The 20590-nt window shown below is 42.4% G+C and overlaps 1 protein-coding gene across 2 annotated transcripts in view; it reads right to left on the bottom strand.

The window, feature by feature from the left end:
* Nucleotides 1–20590, bottom strand: part of tusc3 (tumor suppressor candidate 3) — a 650020-nt gene that overhangs the window by 363158 nt on the left and 266272 nt on the right. For both annotated transcript variants that reach the window (XM_068056826.1, XM_068056758.1), the window contains exons 4-5: nt 18865–19005; nt 13665–13805 (exon numbers count right to left, since the gene is read on the bottom strand). In XM_068056826.1, the coding sequence (XP_067912927.1) occupies nt 13665–13805; nt 18865–19005 (282 nt within the window). The remainder of the gene's footprint in view (nt 1–13664; nt 13806–18864; nt 19006–20590) is intronic.

Here is a 20590-nt window from a genome sequence, read left to right on the forward strand (position 1 = left end):
GTTCTACCCATATGGCCTCGCTGGACGTTCCCCCCGGGATATCCTCTCTAAGTACTGCCGTGATGTCCTCCCTAATCAATGGTGCAACTCCCCTCTCCTCTCTTACCTCCACCTCTGTCACGCCGGAAGCATTGGTACCCCAGAACATTGAGCTGCCAGTCCTGCCCACCCCTCAACCAAGTTTCCGTAATAGCTATCATATCACAATCCCATGTACTGATCCATGCTCTGAGTTCATCTGCCTTACCTGTAAGGCTTCTTGCATTAAAGTAAATGAAGTTTAGCCTACCAGACCTTCCACGCTCCCTGTCCTGCCCCTGCACGGCCTGCCTAATGGACTTGCTTGCTTTAACCTCTACATTTGCTTCAACTGTCTCATCGGCGAGACTACTACTTTGGGTCCCACCGCCCTGCAAGACTAGTTTAAAGCCTCCCGAGTATTGCTAGCAAACCTCCCCGCAAGGATACTGGTCCCCTTCCAGTTCAGATGCAACCCATCCCTCTTGTACAGGTGACCTCTACACCAGAAGAGATCCCAATGATCCAAGTAGCTGAAGCCCTCCCGCCTACACCAGCTCTTCAGCCATGCATTCATTTGCCTTATCCTCTTATTCCTACCCTCACTAGCATGTGGCACAGGGAGTAATCCTGAGATTACAACCCTAGAGGTCCTGCTTTTTAACCTTCTGCCTAACTCCCTATATTCACTTTGCAGGACCTCATCTCTCTTCCTGACTGTCCTGCATCTAAATATGAAAGCATAGTGTCCAATCTTCTTAGCCATTCAGTGTGAACTAACCAGATAGTAGGAAGTTCAATTTGAGAATTGTCTCGGCCTCCTTCTGTCTAATCCTCACTAACCCTTTCATTCTTAACTGTCCCTATAACCTGACATAAGTGTGCTTGCTTATTCTCCTCCCAGCGATAATATTGTTTTAACATATTGATATGACACAGTCGATTCTTTATCCGGCGATCTGGGATGTCAATCAAATAATTTATCTTACCAATTCTTTTGACCACTTTATATGGACCGTGCTTTTAATGGTTCACCTGTAAAGGTAGTAATACCAACATTTCATCCCCTGGTTGAAATGTTCGGGTCTTTGCATGCTTGTTCACCCATTTTTTCATTGTGATTTGAGATGCTTTAAGATGTTCCTGAGTGACACTGCAAGCTCTCGTGAGTTGTTCCCGGAACACAGATACATAACCTAGTACAGAAGATTCATCCCTCTGTTCTAAAATCTTTTCTTTAATTAGTTTTAGAGGACCTCATCTCATGTCCGTAAACTAATTCAAAAGGACTAAAAGCTGTAGTCTCAATAGGTGAATCTCTAGTAGCAAATAAAAGAAAGTCTAGCCCTTTATCCCAATCATGGGGATATTGATGACAGTATGCCCTGATCATTGTTTGAGGGTCTGACCACCTCCAGGCGCGTATCCATTGTCTCTCGAGATAAGGAGGCCCAAAAGAATGCCCTGATCATTGTTTGAGGGTCTGATGGTATCTTTCTGAAGCTCCCTATGTGTGTGGGTGATAAGCTGAAGACTTTAACTGTTGTTAAGACCAGGTAAGAAAAGGGTCTCGGGGTTCCCGCTCAGTCTTCACCTGGTCTTACCGTAACAGGGTTTAATTTTAAACACTCCATGTTTTTAGCTCCCCCTTGGTGAATCCTTGTTCACTGCTTTCCGTTTATAAGTCAAAGAAACTAGTCAAACAGGTTTCCTTCGGTTTAAAGAAGAAAGGTTGAAATTTATTAATTTAAACTTTAATTTTGTTAATGCCTATGGATACACGACGCGCCCACACTAGCATGCATATGCAATACACACATGCAGATAGAGACAGAAAAGAGCAGATAGAGACAGAAAAGAGCAGATAGAGACAGAAAAGAGCAGAAGAAATAAAGTGGAAAGGTTTGAGGCAATTTCTGAAGATGGTTTTGGTTACTGTTCTTCAAGCTCGCTGTAGAGTCCTTGAGTGTAGGTAGGTTGACATGTTACAAAATTAATATGTCTTATTCTTAACAGGTGGGGGTCTGCATGACATCTCCACACCCAGCGGATTGAAATGCGATTTTTGAAAAGAGCATTTAATTAAAAGGGTCGAGAGAGAAAATATAAGATAGAGGGGAAAAACACTCTCTCTCTCATTCTTGGTGGCAGTGCTGCTTTAATTGCCCCCTTTTTGGTTTCCCAGTAAACATGTAGTTTTTGGGGAAGTTTTTCCAGTTTGCCCATTTCCATGACTGCTTTGGGTCTTTGTTCCTATTGAGCTCGGCAAAGGGGAGGGTTAGATTTAATTAGCCCTAGGTTGGATTTTTTTTTTCAGGAGAGTCACTAGCGGGCGAGTCGATCCTGAACTCTCCTTCAGTGCTTTGCTGAGTCAAGCAAAGGCTTTTGATTTTGAGGGGTGGGTGGTTCTCTTTTTTCTGACTGTGGGGGAGTATTCTTTGCTAATCTCACCTTTGTCCTCTGGAACACTCCTGCCTGCAGGTATTTGTGCAGACTCTACTGCACTCCCCTGTGGCACTTCAACTGGGTGAGGCATCACCCTCGCAGTTTCTATGCCCCCTAGAGGTCTTTCTTTGTCCCTGCAGGCTCCTGTAAATGCTGTTAGCAACTCTGGTGGGTGCTTCTAGTGTCCGCATTTACATAGGAGGATGTGGGGTCTAACATTTCAAATTTTTTGGTGTTGGCTGACCGGACAGTCGGGGTTTTCATCTGGGATTCCTCTCAGACTTCCTTTAACCTGTCCTCTTGGTTGCTTTCTCCCCTTCCCTTTCTAACCTTTTACTAGCCTTGTGCCTGCCTGTCCCCTTTTCTTCTTGGTGGGGGTCCCTTACAGATCACCAGCCCTCTGCTAGAGGTCCTCCTAACACCAGTGCAGGACTTAGGGGTGAAAGTTTCACTGTAGGTTGGGGTTTCCCCTCAACCTGGCAGATGTGGCAACTCCTGCAGTAGTCCACCGCATCTTTGTGGAGTTTTGGCCAGTCAAACTGCTGTCTTATGCGGGCTTTGGTCTTTCACATACAGGCATGTACAGCCACTGTAATCACATGGGCCCTTCTTAATATTTCTCTCCAGTACCTCTGTGGTACTGCTAACTGGTGTACTACTGTCCATTCCTTGCTCTCAGGTCTGTGAGGAGAACTCCATTTCCTCATCAGTAACTCATTCTTTAAATAGTAGCAATCAGGGACTCCCTCTGCTTCACTTTCAGACTGGACAACATGTGCTAACTCTTGCAATACTGGGTCAGCTCGCTGAGCCTCAGCTAGGGAAAATCTATTTAACTCATTCCCTGGGTCTTTGAACTTTCCAAAGAAAGTCTTGGACAGACAGACCTCATGGTCATCTGCCTGCAGTGCCAATTCAGTCTCCTCTGGCGGAGCTGACTTGATCATGGTCCCATTCACTGTACATTCTGCGGAACTGCAGGGGACAGTCTCCTGCCACTACCCTGTCTCTCTGACTTCCTGCGGTCTTTCTTTCACTACTGGGGGGGCTCCCACCTTCACCCCTGCCAGATCATTACCTAGGAGCAGGACAACCCTGTCCACAAGCAAACTAGGAACAATCCCTTCAGTCAGCGGTCCCGAAACTAGGTCGCACTCCAGGTGCACCCAGTGTACAGTTACTGGCATACACTGCCCTCCAATACCATTCACCACTATTCTGGTGTCCACTTCACTCTCTGGGGCAAAGGTCAGGCCTTTTCCCAGTAAAAGGGATCTAGTGGCCCCTGTGTCCCTGAGGATTACTGTGGGCTTGCTTGCCCTACTCAAGGTGGATGGGGTACAATCCCTTCAGACACAAAACCCTGATAGCTCTCAGGAATCCTATTAAATTTTCTTGCACTTGCAACCGTGAGCTTCCTGGGTCTCACTCTTACTGCAGTCAAAGCCACGGCTTGTTCTGCTGTGCTTTCCATCAGGGTCCCTTCTTCACTGTTTGGATGTGCCCTGATTAACCCTACAGGTTTTCCCTTTAGTTTGCAGCAGTCAGCCTTTAGATGACTTGCCTTATTACAATGGAAGTACACAGGTCTCTGGGTCTCACCCCTGCTCACAGCACCTTACTTTTTGGCTAGAGGAGGGCCCCCTGTGTCTCCTGCTTTTCCTTCCCTCCCAGGTCTGCTTGGGCCTCTATCACCTTCCCACCCTTCCTTTTCGGATTTGTGGGGGTGATTAGGAAAGGTTTTCCCCTGGGAAACCAACTTATAAATTAAAGGAAATTCATCAGCCAGAACGGCTGCTTGCCAGGCTCTCTGGACCCGCTGCTCCTCTACATGGGTCTTTATGGAGAGTGGGAGAGAGTGTTTAAATTCCTCTAACAGAATTACTTCTCTGAGATTCTCATAACTGAGCTGTACTTTAAGAGCCCTCAGCCACTGGTCAAAAGCCAGCTGCTTACTTCTTTCAAACTGCAGATAAGTTTGATCAGCTTGCTTCTTGAGAGTTCTAAACTTTTGCCGACAGGCTTCGGGTACTAATTCATATGCCCCGAGGATAGAATTTTTTTTCAGTTCATAATTTGATGAACTCTCATCCGGCAACAGGGAATAAACCTCATGGGCTTTTCCGGTTAGCTTGCTTTGTAATAAGAGAGGCCAAGTCTCGGCTGGCCATTTTAGCTGCCTTGCCAGTTTCTCAAAAGACACAAAATATGCTTCCACATCTCCCTCATTGAATTTTAGGAATAGTTGAGATAGTTTTAACAAGTCTGTCCTCAGCCCTGAATTACGCTCCTCCATATTGGCCATGCTTTCACTGGGGTTACTCTGTCACCCCTTAATTAACTCAAGCTGCTTCAGCTCTCTCTCTCTTCGCATTCTTTCTGTAAAGTTCTTTCTTTTTCTCTCTCCTCTCTTGCTTTCTCTCTCTCCTCTCTCTTTTTCTTCACGTTCCTTCTGGAAGGCTCTTTCTCCCTCTTCTGCCTCTCTCTCTCTTTATCCCTTTCCTCAAATTCAAGTTTCCTCTGTTCCAATTGTATCTTTGTTCACAATACCCTGTCAGAGTTTGCTTCTTCAGTTTCGAGGGAAAAACAGTTAGCCACTCATCTTAGGAGTTCAGACTTTCTAGCCTTGGCACAGACAGTGATCCCACACTGCTCAGCCATTTTTCTCAGCTCCTTAAAGTTACTTCACCCTGGCTTGGGGAGCCACTAGCTTTAGGTGCAGACATGCTAGTTTTCAAGCACACACAACCACAAGAAAAACTGTATTGAAATCTTGCTCTTTTTTGATTGGGAACAATTTGGCTTCCCACTTCCAATTTCTCTTGTTTGTCTGTGGATAAAATCGAGGATGGTAGCCCCCAAATTTCTATTATGACCAGGTAGGAAAGGGGTCTAGGGGTTCCCTCTCAACTTTCACCTGGTCTTACCATAACAGGGTTTAATTTTAAACACACTGTGTTTTTAACTCCCCCTTGGTGAATCCTTGTTCACTGCTTTCCAATTATGAGTCAAAAAACCAGCCAAACAGATTTTCGTAGGTTTAAAGAAGAAAGGTTGAAATTTATTAACTTAAACTCTAATTCGGTTAATGCCTATGGATACACGACACGCCCACGCTAGCATGCATATGCGATACACACATGCAGATAGAGACAGAAAAGAGCAGAAGAAATAAAGTGGAAAAGTTTGAGGCAATATCTGAAGATGGTTTTGGTTACTGTTCTTCAAGCTCGCTGTAGGGTCCTTGATTATAGGTAGGTCTAGTTTCTTGTTGAGGACCAGTATTCTTCTTAAACCTTGTTCGATGCAGGAGAATTTTCTCTCTTGAGGTTCATGTCTCTTCAATGGGTCCAGAGGCTTGTGAGAAAGAGATGGGAGCAGACAGGAGAGGTCTTCTCAGTCCAGGAGCAAGCAGTCTCTCTCTCTCTCAAACTGTCTGTACAATTCAAAAAAACACAGGTTGCCCAGCAGGTTAGTCATGTAACTAGCTGGTTTGACCATGTCTGCTTGTTGATTCGGCCATCATAGCAGTCATCCTGGAATGTAAGATTCCTCACCTTCAATGTCTGGTGATCAAAGTCCATTGTGGGTTGAATGTGTCAGGGAATGGTCCTTTGTCTCCACAAGCACTGTCTGCTAGTATGTAAATGTTTTTTTCCAGCCACAGCTGATCTGTTCAACAAGTCATTTCCTCGCTCCAGAAACAGTTCAAAATAAATGTTCTGTGACAAAATTAATATGCCTCATTCTTGGCAGGTGGGGGTCTGCTTGAGACTGTGTGATACCCAAATTACCCATAACTTCTTGAAATATCTTGGACATAAAATTGGAACCTTCATCCGACTGAATATCAATTGGTAATCCATATCTAGTAAAGAATTGGGTTAACTTCTCTTCCACTACCTTAGCAGTAATTATCCTCAAGTGAATGACCTCTGGGAATCGAGTGGCCATATCCATGATACTGAGTATATACTGCTGTCCCTCTTTTGTTTTCGGCAAGGGTCCTACGTAGTTTACCAACACCCTACTCAATGGTTCCCCACTAACTGGTATGGAAATTAGAGATGCCAGTTTTATGGCAGGTTGCAGTTTTCCCACAATCTAACATGTAAGGCATGTTTTTCAAAACTGCACCACGTCCTTGGAATGACCTGGCCAGTAATAGTGTTGACTTATACGTGATTTGACCTTCCGGATCCCCATATGTCTTGCTATAGGAATTTCATATGCTAACATTAATAATTCCTGGCGATACCACTATCTGTCGAACTCTTCATCCGCAGTTCTGTGAGGTGGTCTCCATTTCCTCATCAGAACCCCATCTTTAACATAATAGCCTTCCGGAACTCCTTTTGCCTCAGCTTCTGTTAGAGCTGATTTTCTGCCACTTTATTTAACTCTGGATCAGCTTACTCAGCTATGATCAGAGAAGATTTATTAAACATTTCATTTGGATTAACTAAATCCCCAAAGAAAGTTTTGATATTTGGCTATCTGTCTGTGGTGCCAATTTTACCTCTGACAATGGAACTTGTTTAGCAATTGCTCGGGTTACTACACACGCGGGAAAAAAATCCTGGAACCTTTTCTTCTAACTGTTCTGTCTCTTTAATTTCACTTGGTTTCTTGGTGGCTATGGGAAGAAAATGGGCTTATCAGTGATAGGCAACATGGTTTTGTGCAGGGAAGGTCATGTCTTACCAACTTAATAGAATTCTTTGAGGAAGTGACAAAGTTGATTGATGAGGGAAGGGCTGTAGATGTCATATACATGGACTTCAGTAAGGCGTTTGATAAGGTTCCCCATGGTAGGTTGATGGACAAAGTGAAGTCGCATGGGGTCCAGGGTGTACTAGCTAGATGGATAAAGAACTGGCTGGGCAACAGGAGACAGAGAGTAGCAGTGGAAGGGAGTTTCTCAAAATGGAGACGTGTGACCAGTGGTGTTCCACAGGGATCCGTGCCTGGACCACTGTTGTTTGTGATATACATAAATGATTTGGAGGAAAGTATAGGTGGTCTGATTAGCAAGTTTGCAGACGACACTAAGATTGGTGGAGTAGCAGATAGTGAAGGGGACTGTCAGAGAATACAGCAGAATATAGATAGATTGGAGAGTTGGGCAGAGAAATGGCAGATGGAGTTCAATCCGGGCAAATGCGAGGTGATGCATTTTGGAAGATCCAATTCAAGAGTGAACTATACAATAAATGGAAAAGTCCTGGGGAAAATTGATGTACAGAGAGATTTGGGTGTTCAGGTCCATTGTTCCCTGAAGGTGGCAACGCAGGTCAATAGAGTGGTCGAGAAGGCATACGGCATGCTTTCCTTCATCGGACGGGGTATTGAGTACAAGAGTTGGCAGGTCATGTTACAGTTGTATAAGACTTTGGTTCGGCCACATTTGGAATACTGCGTGCAGTTCTGGTCGCCACATTACCAAAAGGATGTAGATGCTTTGGAGAGGGTGCAGAGGAGGTTCACCAGGATGTTGCCTGGTATGGAGGGCGCTAGATATGAAGAGAGGTTGAGTAGATTAGGATTATTTTCATTAGAAAGACGGAGGTTGAGGGGGGACCTGATTGAGGTGTACAAAATCATGAGAGGTATAGACAGGGTGGATAGCAAGAAGCTTTTTCCCAGAGTGGGGGATTCAATTACTAGGGGTCACGAGTTCAAAGTGAGAGGGGAAAAGTTTAGGGGGGATATGCGTGGAAAGTTCTTTACGCAGAGGGTGGTGGGTGCCTGGAACGCGTTGCCAGCAGAGGTGGTAGACGTGGGCACGATAGCATCTTTTAAGATGTATCTAGACAGATACATGAATGGGCAGGAAGCAAAGAGATACAGACCCTTAGAAAATAGGCGACAGGTTTAGATAGAGGATCTGGATCGGCGCAGGCTTGGAGGGCTGAAGGGCCTGTTCCTGTGCTGTAATTTTCTTTGTTCTTTGTTCTAATACTTTTGCTCCGGCCAAATCATTCCTTAGGAGTAGGTCAATTTCATATACTGGCAAACTATGGACAACCCCTACAGTTACCGTCCCAGACATTAGGTCACACTCAAGGTGCACTCAATACAAAGGTACGGGTATATACTATCACCAATTCCATTCACCAAAACTTTAGCATTCAGTGCACTCTCTGGTGGAAATGTTATACCTTTCCCCAGCAAAAGAGTTTTGGTTGCTCCTCTATCCCTAAGTATAATGATAGGTTTGCTTGCCTCACTTGAGGAATAAGGAATTACTTTTCCTTTCGACAAGAATTCCCGATACCTTTCATGTACCTTGTTCTTAACCCCTACACTCACACTGGTTTTTGTATTTGGCTTCACAGCTGAAGTTAGAGCTACAGTCTGATCTGCTGTACTCTCAGTCATGGAGTCATAGAGTTATACAGCACAGAAACAGGCCCTTCGGCCCATCATGTCTGTGCCAGCCATCAAGCACCTAACTATTCCAGTCCCGTTTTCCAGCTCCTGGCCCGTAGCCTTGTATGCTATGGCGTTTCAAGTGCTCATCTAAATACTTCGTAAATAATACTTAAATACTTCTCAGTCGATGCCCCTTTCTCTGCATTAACTTTGTGCACCCCAACAAGTCCCATGGGTTTACCTCGCAACTTCCAGTATTCTGAATGAAGATATCCCACCTTGTGACAATGATAACACTTAGGCTTAAAAGCCTTACTTCCACCCTCAGCACCTTCTTTTCTGGCCTGAGGAGATCCTGGGGTGTTCCCAGCTGTCTCTTCTTGTTCCTGGCTACTTGCCTCCCTTTCACTCTCCAACCTTCTATCCTTCTTGGGTTTGTGGAGGTGACGGACAACAGGCGTGAGCTTATACACAAGCTCAAAATCATCAGCAATTTCCGCTGCCTGTCTGGACCTTGAAACCTTCTGGTTCTCTACATGAGTTCTCATGACTGAAGGGAGTGAATATTTAAATTCTTCCAGGAGAATTAGTTCCCTTAGGTTCTCATATGTGTCTTTCATCTATACTGCCTCTATGCAATGATCAAAATTAATTTTCTTTACTCTCTCATACTCTGTATAAGTCTGCCCAGCCAATCTCCAGAGGTTCCAAAACTTCTGTCAGTAAGCTTCAGGAACAAACTCATATGCAGCGAGAATAGCTTTTTTGCCATATCATAATCTGCAGAAGTCTCCTCAGAAAGCATGGCATAAAGTTCATGAGCTCTGCCCATCAACCTGCTTTGTATAAGCAGTGTCCAGCTTTCCTTTGGCCAGTTCACTTGTTTGGCTATCTATTCAAAAGAAATGAAAAATGCCTCTGCATCCCTTTCCTCAAACTTAGGAGACCTTGCAAAATTTTAAACAGCTTTTCGCTGGGTCCTGGGCTGGATTCAGATTCTTCCTCACCAGAATCTCCACTGACGTGAAGATCACTCTGTTGGCTTAGCCCTATCTCTCTTAATTTGAATTCCTTTCCCTCTCTTTCTCTTGCTCTTTCCTTCTCCTTTTCCTCAAACTCAAGTTATTTCATTGTCATTTCTTTTTCAAACTCAAACTTAAGTTTTTCTATTTCCTGTTCCTGCTCAAGTTTTCTTAGTTCTTTTTCTGTTTCCTGTTGAATCTTAAGTTTGTCCAATTCTATTGCTTTTTCTTTTTCTTTTTCCTTGTCACATTCAAGCTGCCTCATCTGTAAATGAATCTTAGCTAACTCAACTGCACTACCCTCTGATTTGCCTCCTTCTTCCAATTTCAAATATATTACTTCAATTATGTCTGCTTTTTTAGCTCCTGATTTCAATTCTAACCCCAATTTTGTTGCCAATGCCATTAGCTTAACCTTGGTTAAGTGTCACAAGTCACTGAGGGATATATGCATCTTCCCCAGAAAAGTTTCAGCAACTGTTAAAGACATTCTGGTGGTGTAGACTTTACTCTACTACACAAAAAACCTGGTTCTTTTATTTTCCTTTTTCAATTATTATTACCCCACTTACAATTAAACGTAGTAGGCATTGGGTTTAATCCCGGACAAGCCCCCAATTAATACATTACGACGAAGGCTGGAGGAGTACACTTATAATTCAGTCCCACTTCTCCACAGGTTGCAACACATCAATAAATTTTCCCACTTAGCGAAACAACCAATTAGATACTCTATTTGTCCCCAGAATAAAGCACACCAACCAGGTTTCTTTAATAAACAACAAAATTATCCAAGTCTTAACAATAATAAAGTAAATATATATGCGAATTAAAATATTACAGCCCTTTTTTTATCCTAGTCCTCACACGCACATTCACTTACACAGCCGGTTAACCAGGAAAAATAGGGATTTTTTGTTAACAGCCGTTACAAAGAAATAGAAGGAATTAAAAAAAACTTATACTGAAAAGCGGATATGGAAGTCCTTTGTTTTGGCAAGGTATCCCAAAGACGAACAGGTGGTTGCCACTGGGAATCATTCCAGGCAATGTTGATGAACAGTCTGTTTGGGTAGGCGTTCAAAGAAATTCAGCTACAGAAGACTTCACGTAGGTCTTAAATCAGGTATGCAGCAACAAAGCTTTCAGTTCTCACACATTCGATGCAAAGTCCTTTTAAAGATGCAAGGTTTCTGCAAAAATTCAGGATTTCTTCGAAATACAGGAGGCACCAGTACAACTTCATATAGAGTTTTGCTTTTCAAGGGCAGGGATTCTTCAAAGAGAGGAAACAGTTGTCTGGATTTTCTTCTGATCTCCTGGCAGGTCCATAAACAAACTGCCTCTTTTAGTCCAAAAACCAGATGGCTTTTAACAGGTCAATTTGAAACCAGCTTTTTCCAGGCAAGCCCTATAATAATTGTAAATCCTGTCTTGTCACAACACAACTCCCTGCTATGTTTACTTGAAATCATGTGCCTTCCAGTAAAAACCTGTTTACCGGTCAACTTTTTGTTGACCTTCCTTTTGAAAAAAAACACCCACAAAGTTCAGCAATCTCCAGATGATTCAATGTCCATGAAATCCTCTTCAGTTTTTAAAATATAGACTCTCAAGTTTTAACAAAAAATGGAAACTTCATAACAATAGACTTTGTCAGCTCTCCCCCATTTAAATAATTGATTACAACCATATAGGCCCTTTCCCTCAAAAGCTCCCAGTTATTAGTACCAAGGGACCATGTTGTGGGTTTAACTTGATTGCAGATTTAACTTGAAATGTGAACATTTCAAAATTGTCCAAAGGAAACATGGACACAATGCAGAATCAGCAAGATCAGAGGCCCAAATTCATGAACCACACATCACCTGCATAATCAGCAGCCCCACAGATAATTAGTCTAATACAGCCTTAATAATGGATAACCTGTGCTGGCCTGATTTGTCAATCAGGAAATGGCTAGCAAAATCACACAGAATTGTTACAGTGCAGAAGGAGGCCATTATATGGGAAATCTACTGATTCTACAACTGAAAACAATTCCAAAATTATTTAAATGTGGCAGTCACAGATTGGGGGCTGCTGGAGGCATACATTTCTTTCACTGCCTTTCCCCCTTGAACTGGCAAGTTACACTGCAAATTGGAGCCAGTGAGAGCAGAAGGGTATTCTAGAGCACCATGAGTGGCATGGGTATTTGTTATTCACAAGGAAATAAAGGGAGCTTCCCTCTGCTAACAATATCAATTCAGTGGCATTTGTTCTGACACTAGGCCTGGATGCACATTTTTGGTCCTTTAAACTCCAAAAGAAATAATCCTTTTTCAAAAAAGTAAATGACTTTTACATGATATTTTTGTATTAATCCAGGTTAGGTATATTCCTGATTGAGGATGGACCTGAATTACTTTTCACTTCTATCAGCAGTGTCAGTATCAGTATCAAGCTCTCCCAAATCAGGTAAAATATAGCCAGATGTGGGGTACTGATTTTTGCTCTGCCCCAACAATGTGCCTCAGAAGGACACTCTGCAACAACCTGATATGTTTTGATTTCCATACCACCCACCTCTGAGTGAGATCTCCCATTTATTGTCAAATTGGCATAGCTTTGTGCTGTGGAACCATTCTCACAGGAACTATGATTCAGAATTAGCCCATGTATTTGTATAGGGGTCATTTTAACCTTGCCTGTACGATACCAACCGGACCAGTGAGCAATTAAAATTGACTGGGAAACTTACTCAGTGTCGTCCCGCTCTGTTCTCAGTCTAGAATTTTAACCTGCTCTTCTAAGCAGGCAGTACGGGCACCCACCCACAACTGATGGGGTCCTTCTGTAAATATGCAAATCAGACTCTAATGATATCATCAGGCCACAAATGCAAATTTCACTCTGGTTTGAGAGAGAAAGCCATTGTGGTTTTCCTACCAGGTAAAGACAGCAAGAAGTGGTCCAAAGAGGTAGGTTTAATTGAAAAAAAAACGTACTTTCCTTGTAGGCCAGGAAGAATAGCTGTTGTCCTCCAGACACCACAAGGAAGGTTTAGACCTTTCTGGACCCCTACCCTATCACAAGGCCCTCATGAAACCCTCCTCTCCATGACTATCTGAGGGCCAGGGAATGTTCCTCCTGCTGCCCAACATTCAGAACCAGCCCACTGGCCAGCTGCCTCTTCACAGGCGAGCAACTGACCCAAGGCATACAGATGAGGCCCAGGTGTTAAATCATCCTCCCGTTTGCTTTGACCCCTGCCCAATCCCATTTCACATTAAAATCAGGTCTTATGTGAAAAAAGAAATCCAATAATGAAGGTGTAACTCAATAGTAGCAATAAACTATTTCCATCCTGATATTTGTTAGATCAAATACCAAGGATATCACACTTCAGCCTTGATGCGATACATTTTGTTGGGTTCAGCTTTGGGTGCACCAAAGTGTTCTTTTGAAATGAAGACAGACTGCCACAAAGAGAGTCAAATTGCTTGAATTGAAATTTTTGCTGACTAAACATGTGGTACATTAACAATCAAAGGCTGAAAATTTGTAGCTCAAATTGACATGCAGTCCTGCTGGAAGATTGTGGATTACCAGGGAGAATAGGTCAAGTGTATTTGTGTGAGTGCATGTGAAAGACAGAGTGAGTTACAGGAAGACATACAGACACTCAAACAACCAGTCAAACACTGCAGAAAAACTTTTTAAAAATGACCACAATTAATGTTAGCACTTAGAACAATATCTCTAACTGTGTAATCAAGACTTGGAATAGCAATTCAATTCTATGGTAATCTGTATACATACCAGGGCAGCCATGGCCCATCCTGTCTTGTTATAGATGAATTCCAGGTTATTTCTCCGTAAATACAATAATCCACCTACAAGTGAAACGAGAAGAGCTAGGGCAATGGTGCCTGAGTAGTTAGGTGGCCTGAATACACGAATCTGAAAAAAGAATAAATTTACCTTATTAGCAGGCTATCATTTATAGGTCTCTTTCGGTTAATTACAGTTCGGACTCAAAAAAAATCAATATTAGGGTCTTCAGAAACTTCCCCAAAAGAATTACAAAATGACTCGAATTTAATGCAGGTTTCGAGGTTAATTTATACCAGTTCTTCCAAATCCAATTTTACCTCCTGATTTTTAAATCGCTGTGATGCCTTTTAACTCCTTGCGTTAGTGAGTTCCACGTTCTCACCATTCTTTGGATAAAGAATTTTCTTCTGAATTCCCGATTGGACTTTTTGGTGACTATCTTATATTATACTAGTTATGCTCTTTTCCACAAGTGGAAACATTCTCTCTGTATCCACTCTATTAAAACCTTTCATAATTTTAAAGACCTCTATTACGTCACCCCCCTCAGCCTTATTTTGTCAAGGCTGTTTTTGTTATTTTGACCCAGCCTGTTCATCCTTTCCTAATATGTATACCCAAGCATTTCTGGTATCATCCTTGTAAATCTCCTCTGCACCCTCTCCAGTGCCTCTATGTCCTTTCCATAATTTGGTAACCAGAACTGCATTCAGTACTCTAAGTGAGTCTAACCAAGGTTCGATACAGCTTTAGCATAACTTCCCGACTTTTGAATTCTATCCCTCTAGGAATAAAGCCTAGTGCTTGGTTTGCTTTTTATGGCTTTGTTAACCTGTGGTGCAACTTTTAGTGATTGATATATTTGGACTCCAAGATCCCTTTGATCCTCTACCCCTCCTTAGACTCTCAGCTTCCAAGTAATAAGTGATCTTCCTGTTCTTCTTAGCGAAACGTACTACTTCACATTTATCTGTGTTGGATTTCATTTGACAATTATTTACCCATTCTATGAATTTATTCATGTCCTCCTGCAATTTGTTGCACCCTCCTCAGTAGTGACTATTCCCCACCCACCCACCCCCACCACCACCCCCCACCAAAATGGTGTCATTCGCAAATTTAGAAATTGTGTTTTTAATTCCAAAGTCCAAATCGTTTATGTAAATTGTGAACAGCAATGGTCCCAGTACTGATCCTTGTGGATCACTCTGAATAAGTACCCCTTACTCCCACTCTTTGCTTGCTGTCTTGAAACCAGCTAGCAATCCATTCTGCCACTTGTCTCCTGATTTCGGATTCTCTGACCTTATTCATCAGTCTGTTATGGGGCACTTTATGGAAGGCCTTTTGAAAATTTAGATAAATTACATCCACTGCATTACCATTATCTACTCCCTGTTATCTCAAAAATTTCAATAATGTTGGTCAAGCAAGACTTTCCCTTTTGAAATCCATGCTGACTATTCATTATTATATTTTTCTTCTCAAGATGTTCTTCTATGGTTTCCTTTAGTGGGGATTCCATTATTTTTCATACCTATGTTAAGTCAACTGGTTTATAATTCCCTGGGCATGTTCTTAAATATAGGTGTTACATTAGCTATCCATCAGTCCTCTGGCACCACACCTTTTTCTAATGAATTATTAAATATGTGTAGTTATGCTTCTGCTATTTCTTGCCTAGGTTCTTGGTGCAAGCCATCCTGATCAGGGGCTTTATCCTCTTTGAGTTTGATTAGTTTATTCAATGCATCTTTTTAAAATTTTAAATGTATTCATCTCATGACTCATCTCATCATTCAATGTCATGTCTACCTGTTCTATCTCCCCAGTAAGTAACAAAGCAAAATAATTATTTAGTATTTCTGCCATGTCTCTATCATCATGTCTCTATATTATCCTGTCTATCCCTTAATGGTCCTATTCCCATCCCAGCAGTCCTTTTTAAATTGATGTGCCTGTAAAATATTTTACTGTTTTGTTTTATGTTTCTTGATAATTTAATTTTATAGTTCCTCTTTGCCTTCCAAATTTTGCTTTGACTTCCGTCCTAATATCTTTGTATTCTCTTTTATCATGCACTCCTCTGCTGTCTATGTAATTAGTGCATGCCTCTTTCCTAACCCTCAATTGTTCCCTCATGTCTTTATTCATTCATGGAGACTCACTAGTGTTTAGTTTGTTCTTTACTTTTAGCGGAATATATTTTTCCTGAATTCTGTTGAACACCATTTTAAATGTTTCCCATTATTGTTCTATGTCGTTGTTCCCAATATTGTTGCCCATATTATTTTCCCAAGTAGTATTCTCAGCCCCTCAAAATAAGCTTTTCTCCGATATATTAACTTGGTTTTCAACATACTTATGTCCTTCTTTATTATCATTGTAAAGCATATTATATTATGGTCACTATGCCTAGATGTTCCACTACTTTTACTTGTTCTGATTCATTCCCCATTACTAGATACAATAATGAATTTTCCCTTGTTGGGCTTTTTACATATTGGGTTAGAAAGAAGGCCTGTACACATTGTAGGAACTCCATTCCCTTAGCTCCTTTATCTACCTCTTCTGCCCAATTAATATTGGACAAGTTGAAATCGCCATGATTATTATTCTATGTTTTGTACTCAACTCCCTAATTTGTCTGCATGCTTATTCCTTCACCTACCTTCCACGATTATATGGTCTGTAGACTACATCTATTAATATGATTGATCCTTTATTACTTTTTATCTGTATCCATATGGATTCTAAATTTGTCTCGCTGATAGCCATGTCCCTTTTATCTACTGCCATTACATTATCCCTAATAAGTACAGTTACTCCACTTCCCCTATACGCAAGCCAGCCAGTAGAAGCAGCATGCTATAGACAGAGCTAAGCGATCCCACAATGAATGGATCAGATCAAAGCTCTGCAGTCCTGCCACGTCCAGTCATGAATGGTGGACAATTAAGCAACTATAGGGAGGAGGAGGATCCACAAATATCCCCATCCTCAATGATGAGCGAGCCCACCACAGTGCAAAAGACAAGGATGATGCATTTACATCCATCTTCAGCCAGAGGTGCCGAGTGGATGATCCATTTCGGCCTCCTCCTGAGATCCCCAGCAACACAGATGCCAGTCTTCAGCCAATCCAATTCACTCCACGTGATATCAAGAAACAGCTGAAGGCACTGGATACTGCAAAGGCTATGGGTCCTGACCATATCCCAGCTGTAGTACTGAAGACATGTGCTCCAGAACTGGTTGCACCTCTAGCCAAGCTGTTGCAGTACAGCTACAACACTAGCATCTACCCAACGTGGAAAATTGCCCAGATATATTCTGTTGACAAAAAAAAGGACAAATCCAATATGGCCGATCACCACCCCATCAGCCTACTCGCAATCATCAGCAAAGTGATAGAAGTACTATCAAGTGGCACTTACTCGCCAATAACTTGCTTATCAATGCTCAGTTTGGGCTCTGCTAGGACTACTTAGCTCCAGACCTCATTACAACCTTGGGTCCAAACATGAACAAAAGTGTTAAATTCTAGAGGTAAGATGGTAAGAGTGATTGCCCTTGACATCAAGGTAGAATTGATTGAGTGTGGTATCAAGGAGCCCTTGTAAAATTGAAGTCAATGGGAATTAGGGGGAAAACTCTCCACTGGTTGGTGTCATACCTAGCACAAAGGACGATGGCTGTGGATGTTGCAGGCCAATCATCTCAGCCCCAGGACATCGTCACAGGAGTTCTTCAGGGCAGAGTTCTATCCCCAACCATCTTCAGTTCCTTCATCAATAACTTTATCTCCATTATAAGGTCAGAGGTAAGGATGTTGCACAGTGTTCCATTCATAACTATTCAAATAATGAAACAGTCCATGCCCGCATGCAGCGCGACCTGGACAACATTCAGGCTTGGGATGATAAGTGGCAAGTAACATTCACAACACACATGTTCTAGGCAATGATCATCTCCAACAAGACAGAGTCTAACCATCTCCCCTTGAAGTTCAACAGCATTACCATTGCTGAACATCCCACCATCAATATCCTGGGGGTTGCCATTGATCAGAAACTTAACTGGACCAGTTAAATACTGTGGTTACAAGAGGAGATCAGAGGTTGGGAATTTTACAGTGAATGACTCACCTCCAGACTTCCCAAAGCCTTTCCATCACCTACAAGGCACAAGTCAGGAATGCGATGGAATACTCTCAACTTGCCTGGATGAGTACAGCTCCAACAATACTCAAGAAGCTCGGCACCAATCACGACAAAGCAGCCCACCTGATTGGCATCCCATCCACATTCACTCCACCACCAGTGCACTGTGGCTGCAGTGTGTACCATCTACAAAATGCACTGCAGCAATCATCGAAACTTCTTTGACAGCATCTCCTAAACCTGCGACTTCTGCCGGAGGACAAAGGCAGTAGATGCATGGGAACGCCACGTTCTTCTCCAAGCCACACACCATCCTGACTTAAAGCCAAAGAGTCATTTACGGCAAAGAAGGAAGCCACTCTGCCCATCGAGTCCACGCCAGCCCTCCACAGAGCAATCCAGACAGTCCCGCTCCCGCCTCAATCCCGGTAGCCCTGCAAGTTTATTTCCTTCAGGTGGCCATCCAATTTCCTTTTGAAATCATTGCTTGTCTCCACTTGCACCTCCCTTGAGGGCAGCGAGTTCCAGGTCATTATCAACTGCTGCATAAAAAAGTTCTTCCTCACATTCGCCCTGCATCTCTAGACCAAAACCTTCAATCTGTGTCCCCTAGGCCTTGTACCATCAGTTAATGGGAACAGTTTTTCCTTGTCTAATATGTCAAACTCCTGGAACTCCCTCCCTAACAGCACTGTGGGAGTACTCTTAGCTCACAGACTGCGAGGGTTCAAGAAAGTGGCTCACCTTCTCAAGGGCAATTATGAATGGGAAATAAATGCTGGCCGTGCCAGCAATATCTACATACCATGAATGAATAATAAAAAATAATTAGGGCAATGAAGAGAATGAAATGTTATCAATTCCACCAGACAGAGCCATGCGAGTGTAACAATGATACAATTAGTGTATAAAACAGCACTAGCAAAGATTCACAAATATTAACATTCTAAATGAACCAGGAATTCCACTGGAATGAAAATGAGTAGAACTTTTACTTTGTTAAATATTTTCAAAGAACGTACGTGCACATCAGTTCTGTCAGCTATCCACTTTGCAAGCTGCTCAGCTGCAAATCCGATTCGCTGCAGGTCAAAAGTGTCAGCTCTCTTGGGCTTGCCTTTTGGTGGAAAATGCATGAATGTAGGGGCAGAGTTCATGTTCAGCTGAAAAAGAAGGAAATATTGCCTGCAAATGTTAATGAAGCTTCCTTAACTTTGTGCATATCAAACAGTCACCTTTCCTACATTTAAACTCTTTATAGGTGGCAGTACAGTATTTGACCATCATGTAAGTTTAAGCTGCTGGTACAAAGATGCCATCCATTGGAGATAAAATTGGTTTACACCAGCAGCACAAAATGGCAACATTCAGGTTTAGGCTGACAAGCCTAACTGCAGAATACCCAGCCTCTAATTTATTCTTTTGCCACAGTAGTTAACTGGTTCAGTTAAATTTCTGATTGATGGCAACTCCCAGGATGTTGATGGTGGGGGTTTCAGTGATGGGATTGCATTAAATGCCAAAGGGAGATGGTTAGACTCTCTCTTGTTGGAGATGGTCATTGCCTGACACTTTTGTGGGCGCAAAGGTTACTTATTGCTTGTCAGCCCAAGCCTGAAAGTTGTCCAAGTAGCAAATTGGCAGCCAATGTTTCACCATGCCAGCTTTTATTTTACATTGACTTGGAAAATATTGCCAAGATCGTTAATTCTCCAAAAACAGTCTGAACTATCATTTTATGGATTTCAGTGGAAGGACTGGGCATGGTGAAAAACATCAGCTACTGATTCCCTATGAACCTGTTTTGCGCTGCTAGCATCAACCAATTCACCCTCATAATATTTAATTGTTTTTTTTACAGGAAAACATAAAATAACATCACTATTCATGATTGAATTACATTAAAAGTAAATGAAAATCATTATGCTTCAACTTCAGTGAGTCTCAATACATACTCCATAACGCTACCTGAAAATGTGCCTGTACCTCTAGTAGGTATAAGCTTGTAAACACAAAGCTAACAATGTGAGACTGACATCACCATGCCTCTCATGTAATTTTCCTGTGTCTCCGACATACAGCAAGAACAGTTTTATCTCCCACTTTTGGAAAAATTATCAGATAAGCACTTGGATTCTAATCTCCAACTGACTCAGCAAGCCAAACTGCATACTTTCAAAGTGAGTAAAAGTGTATTTCCAGTGTTTTCTGCCTTTATTTTAGATTTCTAGCATCCGCAGTACTTTGCACTTGAGTAAAAGTGTATTAGTCCCTAACCTGTCTCCTACTCCCACCCATTATCTTTCTCCAGCAATCACTATGCTACTTCGCTGTCCACCAACTCTCTTACAGACCCAACATCTGCTCCTCTGCTGCCACCCCCACCCCGGCTCCTCCCTCCCCCTCCCAAAGATCTCTTCATCTTTGCATTCTACAGTTTATGGCAAGAACAAACTTTGTGGTTTGGCTCCAATTAAAATGCCCTCTTTTCTGCACCTAATAATTATTGTACAGCCAATCTTGAAAACTCCAGTCCCCAGCTCCCATATCAAGGTCCCCACAACCCCATAATCAAAAAAAACCTTCTGACCTAATCTTCACCTTCACCTTTAACTCAGTTTTGCAATTTTTTTATACCCCTCACTCACAACACTGTCAAGTGTAACTTACATTTTTTGCTCTATACTCAGCACAACTCTTTACTTCCTTCCCGGCTATCCTTTCCCAACTGACTCTACTCCTTCCCTA

This window comes from Heterodontus francisci, chromosome 1 (assembly GCF_036365525.1).
Source record: "Heterodontus francisci isolate sHetFra1 chromosome 1, sHetFra1.hap1, whole genome shotgun sequence".
NCBI lineage: Eukaryota > Metazoa > Chordata > Chondrichthyes > Heterodontiformes > Heterodontidae > Heterodontus > Heterodontus francisci.